The sequence below is a fragment of the Colletotrichum higginsianum genome, chromosome 5 (assembly GCF_001672515.1).
Source record: "Colletotrichum higginsianum IMI 349063 chromosome 5, whole genome shotgun sequence".
NCBI classification, from domain to species: Eukaryota; Fungi; Ascomycota; class Sordariomycetes; order Glomerellales; family Glomerellaceae; genus Colletotrichum; species Colletotrichum higginsianum.
In genome coordinates, this window is record NC_030958.1 from 4,555,082 (window position 1) to 4,573,034 (window position 17,953).

The 17,953-nt window shown below is 58.6% G+C and overlaps 4 protein-coding genes across 4 annotated transcripts; all 4 read right to left on the reverse strand.

Annotated features, from left to right (window-relative positions):
• Positions 1–172: 172 nt before the first annotated feature.
• CH63R_08233 (FAD binding domain-containing protein) lies at positions 173–2,046 on the reverse strand (the record flags this gene model as incomplete). The annotated part of the gene is made up of 4 exons (XM_018303207.1): positions 173–955; positions 1,074–1,192; positions 1,295–1,418; positions 1,525–2,046. 4 exons carry the CDS (start codon positions 2,044–2,046, stop codon positions 173–175), a joined length of 1,548 nt encoding a protein of 515 aa, XP_018157985.1.
• A 2,223-nt stretch (positions 2,047–4,269) lies between these two features.
• On the reverse strand, positions 4,270–8,295 carry CH63R_08234 (viral A-type inclusion protein repeat domain-containing protein; the record flags this gene model as incomplete). The annotated part of the gene is made up of 3 exons (XM_018303208.1): positions 4,270–4,392; positions 4,485–4,619; positions 4,672–8,295. 3 exons carry the CDS (start codon positions 8,293–8,295, stop codon positions 4,270–4,272), a joined length of 3,882 nt encoding a protein of 1,293 aa, XP_018157986.1.
• Positions 8,296–11,515: 3,220 nt separating this feature from the next.
• On the reverse strand, positions 11,516–15,403 carry CH63R_08235 (Patched sphingolipid transporter; the record flags this gene model as incomplete). Its single annotated transcript, XM_018303209.1, has 2 exons — positions 11,516–15,079; positions 15,137–15,403. The coding sequence occupies 2 exons, from the start codon at positions 15,401–15,403 to the stop codon at positions 11,516–11,518; spliced, it is 3,831 nt and encodes a 1,276-aa protein (XP_018157987.1).
• A 1,206-nt stretch (positions 15,404–16,609) lies between these two features.
• Positions 16,610–17,417, reverse strand: CH63R_08236 (uncharacterized protein; the record flags this gene model as incomplete). Its single annotated transcript, XM_018303210.1, has 2 exons — positions 16,610–16,894; positions 17,118–17,417. The coding sequence occupies 2 exons, from the start codon at positions 17,415–17,417 to the stop codon at positions 16,610–16,612; spliced, it is 585 nt and encodes a 194-aa protein (XP_018157988.1).
• Between the last annotated feature and the right edge of the window lie 536 nt (positions 17,418–17,953).

The window sequence follows — 17,953 nt, forward strand, 5'->3', positions numbered from 1 at the left end:
ATCTGTCATCTGACGATAGGCCCCATCCCTGGCCACAAGACGATTGTTCCCCTTTGGAAAGGTCTCTATACGATGTGTCTTGAAGAGGTGCACTCCCCTTTTCATCCATCTCGCTCGTTCTTCCTCGCCCTAGCCCGAGTCTATATTCCCCCCCTAAACTCACTCAACTCACTCACTCCCACTCGAACTCGTTCTTCAACCCCTCGACGCCGCTCCCGTCCTCCGCGTCCAGGAACCCGGCGATGCGGCCCTCGGGGTCCCACGCCCGACGCACCCCCATCAGCCGCCGGCCCTGCTCCTCGCCCCAGAACCGGGTCCGGCGGTACCGGAAGTCGGCGTCGCCGAGGTAGCTGCCGACGGCGTGCCTCTCGACGCCCGCCATGATGTCGCTCACCCACCCCTGGCACCGCTCGTCGTCCTCGCCGTCCGGGTAGCACGTGTAGAGCGCGAAGTAGTGGTCCGACTGCATGCTCAGCGCCATGTCGGGCATGTCCCCGGCCGTAGCCGTCCCTTCGTTCTTCTCCTCGTCCTTCTCCTCCGTCCCATTCACGGCATTGGCCCCGGCCTGCTGCTGCTGCTGCTGCCGTTGCCGTCGCCTCGAGCACGGGTTCATGGAAAAGTACAGCGCAAAGGACTGCGGCGTCGGCAGCTCCGTGAAGGCCCGTCGCAGCACGGCGGCAACGTCGGCGTCGTCGGCGACGTAGGCGTTCTCCGAAATGTACCGGTGGCCCGGCGGGTTCGCCGCGTCCTGGTCGACGTACTGCCGCGGCAGCGTCGTCGGCGCCGCGAAGACGGTCGACAGGGCCCCCGGCGGGTGCGACGAGTGCACGGGGATCAGGCCGTCCGGGCCGGACGAGAAGGCGAGGAAGTTGGCCATGACCTGCGGCGTCGTCTGGCCCGGCGGCGTGAGGGCGAGGAGGACGATCTCGAGGTCGGGGGAGGCCTTGGGGGAGACCTGGTGGTTTTTTTTTCTGGTTAGTTATTTCCTTGCAATGAGTTGGATGAGGGGTAAGGGAAGGGGGGGAATGGCAAAAGAGGGATATGGAACTAGTATGGGGGGGGGGAGAACATACCTTGATCACCCAGTTCAGGATCTCGTCGAAGCGGTCGAGGGAGTAAAAGTACAGCGATTGAAACATGCCCGTCAGGGGCCGGGTGCGGAGGTAGAAGCGGGTGACGATGGCGGGGAAGCCTGTGACAGGGTCAGCACATGAAAAGGGGGACAAAAAAACAGAAGAAGAAAAAAGGAGACAAAAGTCCCAAGAATCAGGAGTCCGGCCCCGGCATCACGTACCCGGCCCGGCGCCGCGCGCGGCCCAAAACAAGTCGGCGTTCGCCGTCTCGGAGCACCGGAGCTCCCGCGCGTCGGCCGTGACGACGTCGACGGCCACGACGTTCTCGCACGCCCAGCCCCAGTTCTGCCGTCGGGTCAGCCGAATATTCCTCTTCATCCACTACAAGTGCATCCCAGAGGGTCCAGAGGGGGGGGGGGGGGGGGTTGCTCTCTTTCTCTCTCCCTTTTACCTTGCAATTCCACCCCATGCCGCCCTGCAACAGGAACCCACCCAGCCCGACGTCAGGGCAGTGCCCGCCGGGGAACCACCTCCCGACGCCCTCGACGCTGTCGTCGTCGGGCCCGCCGATCTGGCCGGCGAGGTACTCGTTGAGCTCCCTCCCCGTCCGCGCGGGCGCGACGGCGACGACGCCGGTGGCCGGGTCGTACACCATGCCCTCGTCGGTGCCGCTGCCGCCGCCGATTCCCTTGCCGAGGCCGCCGAGGTCGAGGAGCAGCGCCTCGTCGCGGACGGACCAGGCGGCCCACGAGTGGCCGCCCGAGCGCACGCTGACGCGCCAGCCGCGCTCGGCGGCGAGGCGGACGGCGGCGACGACGTGGGCCTTGCGCGTGGCCTGGACGACGGCAACGGGCCGCCGCGAGAAGTCGCGGCGCGCGTTGAAGACGCGGCCCCAGACGGCGGTGGAGTACTCGGAGAAGGGCGTGTCCTCGGCGTACAGGATCGGCAGGGGCAGGGATGGTGAGTGAGCCATCTCTTCTTTTTAAGGAGGGAGGGTGGTGTGGATGTATGTGTATGGACGCGAATGTTCCGCCGGCAAGAGTCCGTGAGAGAGGTGTTGGGCGATCGGGAGTGTATAAGACGGTCGCGTCCGGGGATCGAGGCCTCTCTCTTCAAGGATCGGAAAAGACCACGTGCCAGAAATGAACGATGGGAATAGCCGACACACACACACACACACACACACACACACACACAAGACTGAGTGAAGTCTTTCGTTCCTGGCAGCCGGGCAGGGCCCCGAGAGGGTTAGTTAGGTCCGCGCCGCGGATGGATGTTAGACAAAGATTCGAGAAAAGGGTCGAACCGACAAAGACTCTAAATGAAAAAAAAAACGAAAAAAAGGAAGGACTCGAATGACCAGACGTTTGGGGGTCTAGAACGTGTCTCGACTCTCCTCGTCACGATGTGGCGGCGCCTCGCGATGGCTTTTTTCTTCTTTTTTCCCCCTTGAACCACTGAGATACGTCAAGAGAGACCCTTTTACCTACCTTTACGTTCCTATTTTCCCCCAAAGTCCTTCCCCCGCAACGCTCTTCAACACGAACAAGGAGACGAAAGACCAGGCCCTGGCTCCCTTGACTGCTGGCCGCCCTTGCTGGAAACGGATGCTGGCCACAGGGAGCTACTGGACCAAGCTTACCCCGGATAAGCTTCAAGGCAAACACGCCGTGGGGGGAGAATCGAACGACACAACGCCCCTCTCGGTAGATGCCGACCGTGGGCCGAGAGGTGGTGGAAGTCCAAAAGAGTCGAAGGAGTTTGTTGGTGGTGGTGGTGGTTGGTCGTTGTTGTACAAGACACGAGTGAACGAGTGATGGTGGTCGAACCAGCTCTCGGGCCTCTTTTTCCAATGAGATGAGAAGTCGGGATCGAACTTAACCATAAAAGCACAACAGTAGGTAGGGAACGCACAAGCAAAGCGTTTCTGCGTTCTTGCAAAAGACAAGTTTCCCATCAGAGTCAGTCACCTCGGAGAGCCTCTCTCCACTTGCACCGGGTTCCAGGGACCACCCCCACTCTCCCGGGAGTCCAGCGGCGCCATGCCGTTCGTTCACTTGCCCCAGGAACCAGTTAGCTGTTCCCATGTTTCACGGGATGCGGGAGGTCACACAACTCGCACAACTATTGCTGGCTGCTCACTCACAACACCACGCTCATCCTCATTATTCCTCCCCCCCTCCCCCGGCACTCATATTCATACCGACACTCTCATCCTCACCGTGTCATTCACACTCATGTTAAGGATTCACACTCATCCTCACTCATACCCCACATTCAGCCTCACTTACACTAACAGACACGCGGACTCAAAACCCGCCCTCGCCCACCTTGAGCTTAAGCTTGAGCTGATGGCGGCTCGAAGAGGACCGAACCCCTAGGGGGGCTGACCGCCGACGAAGCCTCCATGGCGCGCATATCCATCTAGGACCAAAGGGCCATGGGCCGCGCTACCAAGTTAGTTGGTTCCCTTTTCTTCTTCGCAAACAAGCCAGCCCAAAGGGGCACTGCCGCCTCTGTGGTCTCGCCCGGGCACCACGTGCGTCGACTTGTGTCCAGTCACCGTCCCATCGTGCCCACCCACTCGCGGGCCTGGCCGGCCTCCATCGACGTCCCCCCCATACCTTCATTCACCCTGTTGGAGACCCTCGGATGGCGGATGTTGCAACGAGAAGAGGAAAAAGGGGGTATCGTCCATTGCTACCTCGTCCCGTCACATCGCACACTGCGTTCCTCCGTAATTACATGGCCACGCCCTTACGACGCAACGCAGAACCACACATCAAGGCTCTTGCTCCTCTTCCCTGCCAACTTCTCTCTTGCATCTCTCTCTCTCTCTCTCTCTCTCTCTCTCTCCCTCTCTCTCTCTCTCTCTCTCTCTCTCTCTCTCTCTCTCGTGTCCCTTGCAAAAGCAACTTGGTACGAGTACGCAGAACAAGCAACTCTTTTCTCCTCTGCTTCCTCGACGTATGCCAGCGCCCAGTAGTGTGCATACTGTCTGACAATGAACAATGATGATGATAAAAATCCACCGTGCTGTGTATTAAAACAAGAAACCTCGACCCGGCCGTGCGGGCGAGGAGAAGTGGCCAAACAAGCCCTGCGTGCGTTGTGAATGCGAAGCCGTCAGGCTGTGGCGAGCCTGCTAGCCATGCCAGACACTCTCTCGCCTTTCCAATGCGTGCGCGCGATGCCGTCAGTTGTCGACCCGTTGCGGCTGCTGGAAGTCCGTGATGGACTCCAGCATGGCCAGGTTCCTCTCCTGCATGTCGCGGTCCATGTTGTGGATCTGGTTCGCGTTGACTCTAGCTCGTTGTAACTGTCATGGCACGCATGTTAGCTTTCCCCCTTCACATTCTCTCGAGACCAAAAAAAAAAAAAAAAAGGGAGCATCAAGCAGGGCGGTCGCACCACAGCCAGTGCCTCGGAGGAATGATCTTCTTCCTCACCTTCCGCGGGCTTGTCCGCTGCGCCCTCCGCCTCGTCGTCTCCGTCCGCGAATCTGCTGGCCGCAAGACCCTTGGGCTTGGCAACCGCCGCGTTCGCCTGCATCCGCGTTAGCCCTCGTCTTCTCCAGTGCCGTGCCGTCTGCCCTTACCTTGGCCTCCGCGATCTCGGCGTCCTTCACCTTGAGCTGTGCCTGGAACTCCTCCACGCCCTTCTCCTTGTCGGCCAGGGTCTTCTTCAAGCCCTGAATCTCCTCTTCCAGGATCCGACGCTTTGTCTGCTCCTCTTCCACAATCTTGGTCATCGTGTCGTCGAGCTCCGCGTAGTCGGCCTTGTGCGTCTTGGACTGTCTGTCGGCCTCGAGCTTCGATGCCTCGAGCTCCTTCTGCGCGAGCTTCAGGTCCTCCTTGACGTCCTCGACCTCCTGCTTGGCGGCGACGAGGCTCTTCCGCACGACGTTGAGCTCCTCCTCGAGCCCCTTCTTGACGTTGTTGAGCTGCTCGCGGAGGTTGTCCGCCTCGGCTGTGTCGGGCGTCTTGTTCTTGACGGCGTCAAGGGCCGCCTCGGCCTCGGCGCGAGCCATCTTCTCCGTCGAGATCATCCCGCCGAGCTCGCCGCACTCCTCCTCAAGCTTGGCCTTCTCGGCCTCGGCCTTGGCAAGGGAGTCCTTGACGGCTTTGAGTGCCGCCTCGAGCTCCGTCGCACCGGACTGGCTCTTGGACTTCTCGCTCTCGGCCTTGGCGACGGATTGCTTGGCCTCCTGGAGGGCGGCCTCGAGCTGGGAGTAGTCGGCAGAGATCTTGGCCACCTCCTTGGCGAGGGACTCGCTCCTGGCCTCGTACTGGCTCGTCAGCTCCTCCACAACCTTGGAGTGGGCCTTGTTGATCTCGTCCAGCTCGGCCCGCGCGCCCGAAGAGCTCTGCTGCTTCATAGCCTCCACCTGCTCCGCGTGCATGGAAAGCAGCTTCTCGACCTCGGCAGTGTGGCTGTCGTCGAGCTTTCTCTTGGCCTCGGCAAGAGCGGCGGCGCTCGACGTCTCCGTCTCGCGGATACGGGCCAGCGCCTCGTCGAGCTGGATCTTGAGCGTTGCGAGCTCTTCCGAGTGGGCGCTGTCGCCGGCCTGCTTGATAGAGGCCAGCTCGGCCTGGTGAGCCTCGAGCAGCTTGGCCTTGGCCTCCTCGAACTCGGCCTTGTGCGATGCGGCGAGCTCCTTCTTCGCCTCCTCGAGCTCGGCCTGGTGCGAGGCAATGAGCTTCTCCTTGGCTGCTGCGAGCTCGGCCTCGTGCTCGGCGCGCAGCTTCTCGGCGATGGACGCGAGCTCCTCCTGGTGGGCTGCGAGGAGCTTCTCCTTGTCGCCGGAGCTCTCGGCCAGGGCCGCCTCCTTTGCGCTCGCAATCTCGGCGAGCAGCTTCTCCTTCTCGCCAGAGGTCTCGGCTTGGAGCGCACCAACGACCTCGGCGTGAGACGCCTTGAGCGCATCAATCTCTTTAGCCAAGCTGGCCTCGCTGTCGCTCTTGAGAATGTCCAGCTGCTTGGCGTGGCTGTCCTTCAGGCTCTGGAGCTCGGCGAGCTGGGCGTCCTTGTCGGCGGAAGCGCCGCTCTTGGCACCCTCGAGCTCCTCGGCGTGGCTGGCGCGGATGGCGTCAAGAGCCTTCTGATGTTCGGCCTCCTTGGCCTCGAGAGCGGCGACGGCGGCGGCGAGCTCGGCCTTGGCGGCCTCGAGGGCCTTGGTGTTGCTGTCGGAGGCATCGGCGTGGCTCTTGGTGAGCTCGCCGTGCGTACTAGTGAGCTCGGTGTGCTTCGACTCGAGGTCGCCGAGCTTGGCGGTGAGTGCGCCGTGCTGCGATTCCAACTCGGCATGCTGCGACTCCAACCCGGTGTGCTTTGTGTTGAGCGCAGTGTGCTCCGTCTCGAGCTCGGCGTGCTTGGCCTCGAGATCCTGGAACTTGCGCTTGAAGAAGGCGTCTCCCTTGAGCGACTCAATCTCCTCTTCGTAGTCCTGGGACACCTGCTTGAGCTCGGCGTCGTGCTTCTTGACCTGGGCAGAATGCTCGGCCTTGGCCTTCTCGAGAGCCTCATCCTTGGCGGTGATCTCCTCCTTGATGCTCTCGATCTGCTTCTGGAACTCGAGGGCCTCCTCCCTGGCCTTGGCGACGTCCGTCTCGGCGGCCGTGAGCTTGCTCTCGAGGTCGGCGACGTTGGCTCGCACCTCGGCCAGCTCGGCCGTCTTGGCGTCGAGGTCGGCCTTGGCCTGCTCGGCCACCTTTTCGGCGGCCTCGAGCTTGCTCTTGAGCTCGGCAATCTCGGTCTCGACGGCGGCGAGCTTGGTCTTGTGAGCCTCGACCTCGGTGTTGACCTTGGCCTCGTGGGCGGCCTCGAGCTCGTTCTGCGAGGCCGTGAGGCCGTCAATCTTCTTCTGGAGCTCGGTGACGGCGTCCTCGTGGCTGGCTTTCAGCCTGGCCAGAGCCTCCTCCTGGTCGGTTGTGGCGGACAGCCCCTGGGACAGCTCGTCGGCGTGCTTGGCCTCGAGGGCGGCGATGGCCGACTTGTGCTCCTCGGTCAGGGAGGTCTGCAACTCCTCGATCTTGGCGGCGTGCTCGTCCAGGGCCTTTTGCAGGGCGGACTCGCTCTCGTTGAGCTTCTGCTCGTGCTCGGCCTGGAGGGTCTCGAGGGACTGCTTCAGGTCGGCGAGCTCCGCCTCGGCGGCCTCCTTGGCGGCGACAGCCTCCTTGTACTCGCTCTGCTGTTTCTCGTAGTCAGCATCGGTGGCCATTAGATGTTCATTGGCCTCATCCACCTGGTTCGCGAGCTCGGTTTGTTTGGCTTTTAACTCGATAACCTGGTCCTGGTGGGCCTTCTGAATATTGAGGACAGCATTCCTCACCTGCACGGCATCCCTGTTCACTCCGTCAGAGTACTGCGTGAGCTTGTCCTGCGACTGCTGGACCTGCGTCTTGAGGTCGCTCAGCTGGGACTCCTTTTCGGCCAGCTGAGACTCCTTCTCGATGAGCTGGGCCTTGAGCTGTTCGACCTCCTTGCCGAGGGCCTCGGACACACCCGAGGAATCCGGACGGATCGAGGTGCGGGATCTCGGGGCGGTAGTGGAGGAGGCAGCGGAGGTCGAAGCGGTGGAGAGACGCTTCTTGGCCTCGGCAACCGGGCCAGTAGCAGCCGACGAGCGCGAGCTGATGGAGGAGGGGCGAGGAGCGACCGAGTTCGGGGTGCGCGACACGGTCGACGAGGGCCTGCCGGAAGTGGAGGTGGTCGCGGAGGCGGCAGGTTTCCTCGCGGCGGCGGCGGAACCAATGGTCGAAGTCCTCTTCTCCCTGCTGGGCGAGCCGACAGCGCTGGCGCCGCTGCTCGGGACGGCAGAGGTGCGGCGGATTGATCTCTTGGACTCATCCTCGGAGGCCGACACGCTGGGTCGCGAGCGGTGGGTGGCGGTGGACGAGATGCTGCTTGCAGGCTTGCGAACGGTGCTGGTCGAGGTGCTGGAGGTGCCGCCGGGAGGACGGGTGGGGGGCTTGGCCAGGCCGCCGGCGACGCGAGTGGTAGCCGACGAGGTGCTGGCGGGCTTGGTCGCAGTGGTGCTCGTCGACGAAGCGGTGGTGGGACGGCGAACGGTGGAGGAAGTGGCTGTGGCAGCGCCGGAGCTCGAGCCGGGCTTCTTCAGAGAGGAAGCCGTCGAGACGGTGGACTTCGTGCTCGGGGAGGACGGGGCGGGCTTAGGAGTCTCATCGTGCTGGACGACCTCGAAGCTGCCGGCGTCGGACATTTTGGCAGTAGGGGGGGGGGGATCGTGTGACGGCGAGGAGGGAGAGAGTCTCTGTCGATGGGTGGGTTCTGCTCACGCGTGTCAAGGTCAGCTGGAGGCGTTCGAAGAGAGGAAGTCGGATAGCCGCAGGAGTCGGGAGACACAGCAAGGGTAGAGTAGGTAGAGTGGAGGGAGAGGCAGAAGGGGACGATCTGGCTGGAATCACAGCATTCCTGGCGGCAGAAGGTATTGGAGAGCTGCATTGGCGTCTCCAAGAAGGCAATTGGGTGGTAGGACGAGGGGGATTGAATAGGTTGGATGCGTAGTATAAAGAGTTGGTCTTGTCCGGATTGCGACTTACCTCGCGACACGTCGTGTTTGTGTGACCGGACCTTGGGTCTCCTTTTCTTTTCTTGTCTTGTCTTGTCTCAAGTTTCCTCCTTTGCGAAAGCTTTTGGAGCTTCACGGCGGTGGAGAAGTCAACAAAACAAAACAACACAAGAAACAATTAAAGAAAGAAACCCCGACACGAGGTTGGAGATGAGACACGAAACGACACGGGAGAATGTCGTCGTTGTATCTGCAAGACTGGGAGAGCTCTGATCAGGGGGCGAAGGCAGCTGAACAGAGGTGGGAGGGAATAGTTTGGGGGAGAGAAAAAAGGATGGATGTCGGTGTCGGTGTTGGGATAGAGAGGTAGAGAGGCAGAGACAACGGGGAGGGAAGAGGTGAGGTGTCTAATTAGGTAAGATTGATTGTAAGGTAACCCCGTACGTACTGCCAGCTGGACGAGGGCATGTTGGAAGAAAAAAAAAGCCAAAATAAAAAAAAGATGCCTCCAGATGGGCGTGTGGATGCCCCTGGCTGTGTCCAGACTCCAGTCTATCGTCTGTATCTCCAGTCCACCGTTTCCAGTCTCCAGTCCCCAGGACCCTTCCTTTCCTTGAGGTAAGGTAGGGAGGTATGTAGCCATACATCCCGATTCTTGCCCAGGTACCGAAGCATAAGGTGGTTAGTTCGGCAGAATAAAGTGATGCATGCATTAGGCGCTGTACTAACACTAATCGACAGGTGGAAGCATTGAACACGCACGCCCTGGTAGGCCGGCCTGCCCTGCAGCAAAAGCACCGGGCACTGGGCACTGTGCACTGGGCCCCGAGCACTGACACCCGACGGGAACAGGAGCCCAGTCAATCTTAGCCAACAGCAACACCACGTATTTACAGCAACAAGGGGGTGGAAGGGGTCACAGACATGTGGCGGTCTGTCTGATGGCCACTGGCTAGCAGGATATGTCACCTTGGACGTTAACTCAGAGACTTCTCTCTCTCTCTCTCTCTCTCTCTCTCTCTCTCTCTCTCTCTCTCTCTCTCTCTCTCTCTCTCTCTCTCTCTCTCTCTCTCTCTCTCTCTCTCTTTTCCCTCGTGAGGTACGGATATCCGTACACCAATCGCCACGAAACCAAGGTACCTTACCTAGGTAGGTATGAGAATATGACAAGTCTGTCAGAGCTCAGCGGGAGGGCTGACAGCTGTGCAGCTGCGTAAACTGCGAAGCTAACAGTGAAGCCAGCCCGTGGACAGTGCTAGCAAGGGCGGCTCTCGCTTCGGGAGCTCGGGCAGTGGGTCGACCCATCTTCCGCGACCTGTCATTTGCTGACTCCCGTCGGCTGTCCAATCAGATGCTGAATCTCCCCACAGCGAAGGTACGTGTTTTTCAATATCAATACGTACCTAACATTACATACACCTACCTAGATTAGGTACCTAGCTCCAACCATCCTCACCTGAGTCGCCTATCACCTATCACCTCTCTTGCTCTCTCTCTCTCTCTCTCTCTCTCTCTCTCCATTGTCTACGGTCTACGGCTTCACTCTTCCAGTGACCCTTGAAGCGCCTGTTCCATCACAGGTTCATCACCCTTATGTAACCCGCGATCAGACCAAGGAAACACATCATGGGCATCGACGCAGGTAGACCATAGACGGGGAGGGAAGGGGGAGGCGACAAACACCCAAAAAACCTCGGCCCGGATCGGATCCAATCGCCTGACCAAATCAATGGGCACCGACTCGCGCTTCCAGAGCGAAAAGCCACCCCGAAGCCATCACGAACGGTGCCCCTGGACTAGAACTGACTAGCAATTCACCAATCAAACCCACGCGCGCGCCATCCGGACTCTATCGGTGCAGACTGTACACAGGTACTTGCCAATTTATGTTCCATCAAACTCACCAACCATTCTCTTCTCTTTTCGGCCTCGCGGCTGGGGGGGGAGGAATCAATTACATACGATTGCGGATTGAAAGGGGGGCAATGAGTCCATGACACTCTTCACCCGCCAAATTGATACGGAAATTGGCCCTCAGGTGGCTCGAAATCATCGTGCCCCCCCCCCCCCTGTACTTTATTCACTTGTGTCACTATCCGTTTCTCGTCCTCTGATGTATCCATACGGATCCTCTGTCGCCCTCTCTCTTTTCATCCGCCTCGTGACCACCTGTCCAACCCGCCAGTCCAACAACATTCTGAATCCTTACAGAAGTATGTCTTGGATCGCATGCCGCAAAATACAAATCATCAGCCTCATTCTTAGGGGTTTAGGGGTCCGTCTCTCCCGGACACCCTGCTTTGACTGCCTAGTACATGTACCATGCCTAGGTATACAAAACTTAGCCCTCGCGCTCTCACTTATTCGCCCGCCTCACTGATGTCTTCCAACCGTGAGAACCTCGCTGGGTTCCCTCAGTCTCTCTCTCTCTCTCTCTCTCTCTCTCTCTCTCTCTCTCTTTCTCTCCAGCTTGTACTCTCCGTCGATGTTAAGCCCTGAATATGTCTCACATGCAAAAAACACACTGATCCTGCCCACCGGTGGGTGTGTAACCACCAACTCCCACATAAACGCCTCCGCTACCCGACGCCCCTAAGCGTCCGTCCGTCCACGACGTGCTGTCATATCGTCCCACATGTCCCTCATTCACTGTGGCTGCAACTCCCTTGGTGTTTACGTGGCGCCTCACTGTTGACTATTCCTGCAAGGCTACTGGCAACATCGACAACACTACCATCATGGCCTTGCTTTGCCTAGCATCCCCGACCATGACTTCTGTCACGGTGGGTTGATATGGCCAGTCAACATCAACATATTGAACACATGGTCAAAGCAAAGCAAACCCTTCCCTTCATTTACTCCTAATTACTTGGTACAACATAACATTTAACACATCCCATCCATATTCATTCTAGTAGTCGTCATCCGAATCCGTGTCCTCGTCCGGCACGAGCGCACGGTATCTCCGGCTGGCGAGGTCCTCCTCAATCCCGCCCTCGCTCTCCGGGTCCACGTATCCCTCTCCTCCGAACAGGCTCAGCGCCACGGGGAGGAAAATGAGCGCGTGCGTGCCCGCGAACACGACGAGCGCCAGCCAGACGCGGAAGTAGTAAATCTCAAAGATCTTGGACCGCGTAAACGCAAGCACAAAGACTCCAAGAAGCTTAGTGACCGTGATGCCCGAGAACACGGAGCTTCCCACGTTGACCAGTGCCGTCCACGCGCGCGCGTCACGGCCGCGGAAGCGGTTCTTAGCACGCTCCATGACGGTCCGCGAAGGGAACATGAAGGCCCTCGCAATGTGGGCGCAAAACTCCACACCGATGCCGACGCAGATGATGAGGTTGACGAGCGAGACTGCGTTGAGCGACACCCCAAACACTGCCATCGCGCCAATGATATCGACAACGGTCATGCAGACCGTAACCGTGACGACTAGAGCAGTCATTAGGGACCCCAGGAGGATCGACGCAATGACAAAGATGATGGCCACCGCCGAGCCCAGGAGAGCGGCCGTCAGCGACACGATGCTGGCATACTGGTCGAAGAAGATGTAAAAGAGGCTGTAGGGGAACACCTCTACGCCCGTCGTGCGCGTAATGTCGGACGCGATTCTTCTCGCAGCTGACATGGCGTTGATGAAGTCCTCCTGACTGCGCAACGGCGTGTGCATCGTCCTAAAGTGGCTGGCGGGAATCGTGTCCTTCTCCGAGTCAATCACGACCGCTTGGCCGTATGATGCTTGGCCGCCCAACGGGCAGTCGTCGTTCGTTGGCGCCTTGAGGAACTTCTCGAGGTAGTGGATGAACTCGCCGTCCTGCGGCATGCCGGATAGCGTGATGTTCCATGGCGGGTTGCGGTCGGCAAAGCATGCCTTGCCGTTCTCCACGCAGCAGGAATCGCCGAGGTCGGGGTTGAGCCATAAGAAGTAGTCGTCGATCCAGCTGGCAGCCGGCGACGAAATGTACGAAACCTCAGGACGCTTCCTCTCACCCTCCAGGATGTTGGCGAGGGAGAACTGGTCGCACGTCGTGAACCGGGCGCAGATCTCGCGTTGGTTTTTGCGCGCTGTGGCGTTGAAGTCCCTGGTGACAAAGTAAACCGGAGGACCGGTCTCCATGTACTTGTACAGATCGTTGAAGTAGGGGATGAGGTAGGACCCATCAGGGATGGCGACACGCTGGTCCAGGCCAAGCTGGACTTCGGGGATGAGAGCAATTCCGGCGGCAAAGAGGCCGAGGAACACGGCGATAATGATAGCCTTGGCCTTCTTTGCGAGGATGGCGGGAGCGTACGTCCGGCGGATGAACTGCTGCAGCCAGCTCTCCTCCGGCACCTCGTAGAACCGCGCGTTCGCGTTTCCGTTGCTGCCACTGAGGTGGACGCGAGCGGACTTCACTTGGAGGCAGGGGATGCAGTCCGCTCGGTGGTCCTCGACGCGGATCTGGTTCATAGCCAAGACAGACACGAACAGCGTGATCTGAAGGATGGCGTTGATGAAGACGGCGCCGGCAGCGTAGGCAGCAAAGTTGCGCACTGCAGGCATGCCAACAAAGGTTCCAAGGGCAAAAGCAACCGTCTCGGTCAGGGCAGAGAAGAGGATGGAAGGCCCCATGCGGCCCAGTGCCTTGGCGATTCGCTCCTCCACCATCTCATCGGGGTGGCTGACGTTGACGCGCTCGAACTCGTGGACAATCAGGAAGATGTTGTCAACACCGACAGCGAGCACAATGAAAGGGATGACCTCGGCGATGATGAGCGTGGCCTTGAGCCCGAACCAGGAGAAGAGACCGATAGAGGCGCTGATGGACATGAGGACGATCAAAATGCCCACGACGCCCAGTGAGAACTTGGACTGGACCAGAGCGACGGCAGGGTTCCTGATCATATCTCGGAACGACAGCGTGGTGGATCCGAGAGCGAGGGAGGCGTAGAGGAACATGATGATGTAGCTAATGACCACGATCTTGGCATCCGTGTTAGTCGACTTGTTCAGCTCCTGTTCCAGACTGATCTCGGTAGAGAAGGAGAGGCGGAGACCGCGCTCCTGGGCCTCCTGCTGGACTTCCAAAAGACGATCGCGGAGAGCAATTTCCCAGTCCATGGCACGCTCGACAGCAGGGCTGCCCTCAGCAGCGTTCTGGACAACCCAGGTAACAGTGATAGCAGTGGCATTGACGGGATCATCCTTCCAACCGCCGAGGATCATGTTGGGCTCGAGAGGCAGACCAAATTCGGGGCGGCACTCAACAGGCGACTTTGCGCACTGTCGGAGCTGATCCTTCCAGTCATTCTTCCCGACGAGCGAGGGATCGTTGCCGAAGTACGCCGCGACGGACTGGACAACGCAGGCGTTGCCGGTAGGCTTGAGGCAAATGTCGTCGAGCGTGGCACCAAACTCGGGGCCCTTCAACTGCAAGACGCTCTTCTCGACATCCATCCACCAGAGCAGCGTGTCGTAGCTCAGAACGGGAGCGGGTTCCTTGGAGTGCTGGTCGTTGACCAAGAACATCTTCTCGGCGCGGTAAAAGGGGCCAAACTGTTCGTCAAAGAAGGCCTTTTCTTTGGCGGCAGGAGAGGCAGGGCTGACCCAGAGGCGTGCAGGGTCGCGTTCGAGGTCAAACCTGACCCATCCGGCGCTAAGAATGATGACGACGATGAGGGTAACACCAATGGTGATTCCTTGGTAGCGTGCTGCCGCGTGGCCAAGCTTGCTAAAAGCAGCGTCGCACCAAGTATTGATCTTGTAGAATCGCTGGGGCCGGTCAAACATGGCGCCGTTCTGAACCAGGTCGCCCTCATCCTCGTCGTCACTGGGAGACGCATCTTGCAGCAGCCTGAGGCGCTCGCTTTCTCTTCTGGCACGGCGTCTCCAGACGACGTGTCCGACGACCCCGGCGATCGCAACGAACAAAAGAATGCTGTAGGTGAAAATGGCTGCGAAGGAAAGGCAAGGCAGAAGGCCGACGTGGCATTCGCCGGGTTTTGAAACAGCGGGGAGCTCCGGACAGACGGAGGGACAGTCGACACATGCGCAGCGGTAGTTGGGGTCCTCGTCGTTGCACTTTTTGGACTTTAGGTCGCGGGGTGACATGCCAGGCTCGTTGTACTCGGCGGGAAAGTTGATTTGGAACGGAGACCCGATGACCTTTTCGTCTCCCAAGAACTTGAGGAGCTGGGTGTAGTTCTTGGCGCCACCACCGATGAAGTCAATGGCTCTCGAATTGGAGGGTCCAAACTTGACTTCCTTGCAGCTGTCGAAGAAGCCGGTGCCATAATCCTTTGAGATCAGCTGGTCCAGCTCCGTGACCATTGTCTTTTTGTTCTTTTCCTGTGTCTTTGTAATGTTTAAGAAGAGAGACTGGTCGGGAGAGCACGTAAAGGTGCAGAATAGGTTGAAGAAGTTCTCCTTGCAAGCCGGGCAAGAAGAGATGATTTGGTTCGGGGTTCCGAGTTCAGAGGCAAGGGATTTGACCTACGGCAGAGCAAGTCAGCAGGCTACTCTGCAACGATGCTCAAGATGGGTACTTACCTGGTCGGCATCGCAGCAGACAGGACCGGAGTTCCATTTCGCTCCACAAAGGTCGACAATCTGCTGTCGCAGCTTTTCATCAGGCTCCTCAGCCAGGCCGTTGTCGGGGCATGGCAGTTGCTTGCCAAAGAAGCTCTTGGAGCCGCAGTGGCCGCGCATGGCACACCGGCCAGCTTCGTGCTTTGGAGTGAATGGCTCTGCTGACGCGCTGCTGCTTAGACTAGCCAGCAGCAAGCTGCCAGCTCCAAGAAGCTTCCATAGCGGCATCGAGGGTATCGTCTCTGCCGCTCAGCGGCTACGTCGGAGCTATGGTCGGTACTCGGTTGAAGCGTTGAGATATGCGAAAGCGGACAACAGACAAGCAGAATAGATAAGAGGGCGTCGCGTAACAACCAAAAATCGACGACAGCGACGACGACGACAACAGCGGCGATGGGAGATGGGGATGCAGGATGGGGAAAGAGGATGGAACGTACGGATGTTGGAGATGGCTGATGTGCGACACCACGATGCACAGAGAGAGGTTAGGTACTTGGTATCTGAATGTACCGCGGTACCTGAGTTGAGTAGGTGGGCATGGTAGCGAGGAAGGTACCACAACCAGCTGTGAAGGAGCTCCGGTACCTCTAACTGCGTGCCTGCGTCATCCAAGTGCAACCGTGTGTGTCAAGTGGCTGCCCGGCCCATCCTGCAGAAGTGGGACACCAGCTGCTGAGCCGGAGCATTCCATTGGCGGGCCTTTTTCCAGCCATTCCGCTAACACTGGCAACGGCCCATGCTTCAAGATCAATGGCGTCACGAACACAGTCACGTGGACATTCGCTTCTCGTACCTGCCCAATGCGGAACTCGCTCGGATCCTCCTCCGGGGAGCGCGCCGGGCCGAGCCACTCCTAGACTCCGGACACCAGGCGTTTGGCATCTTCTTGACAGAGTATTTAGTCGTTTCAATGTCGAAAATAGTAATAATATGAGTGGACAAGAAATGATACAATGTCGTTGATACACAATGGATTCGACAAAAGTTCACAGTAGGCCACTACGCCAGCTTGTCCCAGTTCCTCCACTCCGTGTCCTCCTCAGGGAGCTCTACTCTTTCAGGGCCAGTGGTGAATCTCCTGATTGAATCCATAATCAGCCTATCTTTGTTGGTGTAAGTTAACAATTTAGCTTTCCTTGAGCAGAGTGCAGACAATAGGCCTACGAAACCGACATATAACAAAACCAACGAGAGTTGGCATCAAGCCTCCGACGCGAGGCTCTGGAACTCGTCGCACTCAAGCGACAACAGTTCCTGAAAGTGTCTGAGTACGCTAGAATAGAACGCCATTCCCCTTCAACCTCATGGCCAAGCTTCACGTCGCAACTACTTGACATCCTGTTTTCTTAGGCGTCCAGTGTCGTTGCCGGACCTGTTGAGGGAGCAGCAATGGCCTTGACCGTGATGAGGATCGGTATCTCTACAAGGTCGGCCTCAGTAACCGGTGTGGTGACCGAGCTGGATGTAGTGGTGGCGGCGGCGGTGGTGGTGGTGGAGGTGGAAGTCGAAAGGGGCGAGATCGTCAGAGGAGCGCGAGAGACCGAGTTGGACCCGCTTGAAAAGGGCGGTCCGCCCCCGGTACTGCTTCTTGGGGACGCCGATAGGTTCGAGGCTGGCGACGCCGATGTCGAAGTATCGCTGCTTGTCACTGAACCGTTGGAAGAAGTAAGAGAGGTAGACTGCTGTAAAGTGCCTGCTGTGGAGGCTAACATACTCAAACTAGATAGCAAGGTGATAGATGAAGGGGAGCTTATAACGTTAGCATTAGATGCTGAACTGTTAGGTGAGGAGATAGTCGATATTGAAGAGATGGCTAAGAAAGTAGACGCTCTAGTGCTTGCAGACGATGAAGAAGTTGACGCCGTAAAGGTCGAAGTAGAGATGTCTGATAGTCGTGTCAGCTGCTGGGGGGCGTCGGTTGAGGAGCTGGTACTCGTAATACCGAAGCTGCTAGAGCTGCTAGAGCTACCCGTGCTGCTGAAGCTATGAGAATTGCTGGAGCTCGACCCCGGCGGCGTAGGACCGAACCCGAAAAAGGCATGGAATGGCACAGTTGCGGCGTCAGTCCGCTGACAGGAAAGTCGAAGGTCTCCGTGGCGACGTTGTTGATCACGGCGCAGCCGATGTAGATGCTGCCGCTGACGGTGAAGCTGCTCAGTTTCACCTGGGCGGTGGCAATGCCTGCTACCGCCGCCAAGATCAGCAGCGGCTTGCCTTTCATCGAGGTGCGTTTCCGAATCATTGTCGTGATATGCGGACGGCTAGGTATTGAGAGGTAGGTATGTAGACGGGTGTGTTGGATATGAGGACCAAAGGGAGATAGCCAATGTCGTTTGGTAAGGAGAGGACATGAGGTAGATGATCATAAAATGTGACGGCACGGGTCCGAGGACCAGGAAAAGACTGACATCGTGAGGAACCGAAGCTTAGGTATTGTTATGACGCATTTTTGGGCGACATTAGGGCGTGGGGCCAAAGCCCTGGATCTGGAATATATACAGACTCAGTGTCACTATCTCCAAGGTTCATTCGCGTCTCAACCAGAGTCCGAAGCGCGGCTAGATCCCTGGTGGTACAAGGCGACGGGAACCGCTTCTTGCTCAACACATAGGACCAGCCAGGGCAAGACAACGAGATACGCCGGCAGAAACCAGAACTCAACGCATCCCAACTGCAGCTGAAAGGCAATTGCTTTCGAGTGCAAAAAAAGATGATCCAATGGCCGGGAATGGTGGGTTGATGCCCCGTTTGACGGCTTCTCTCGCCGCTGAGAGCAGA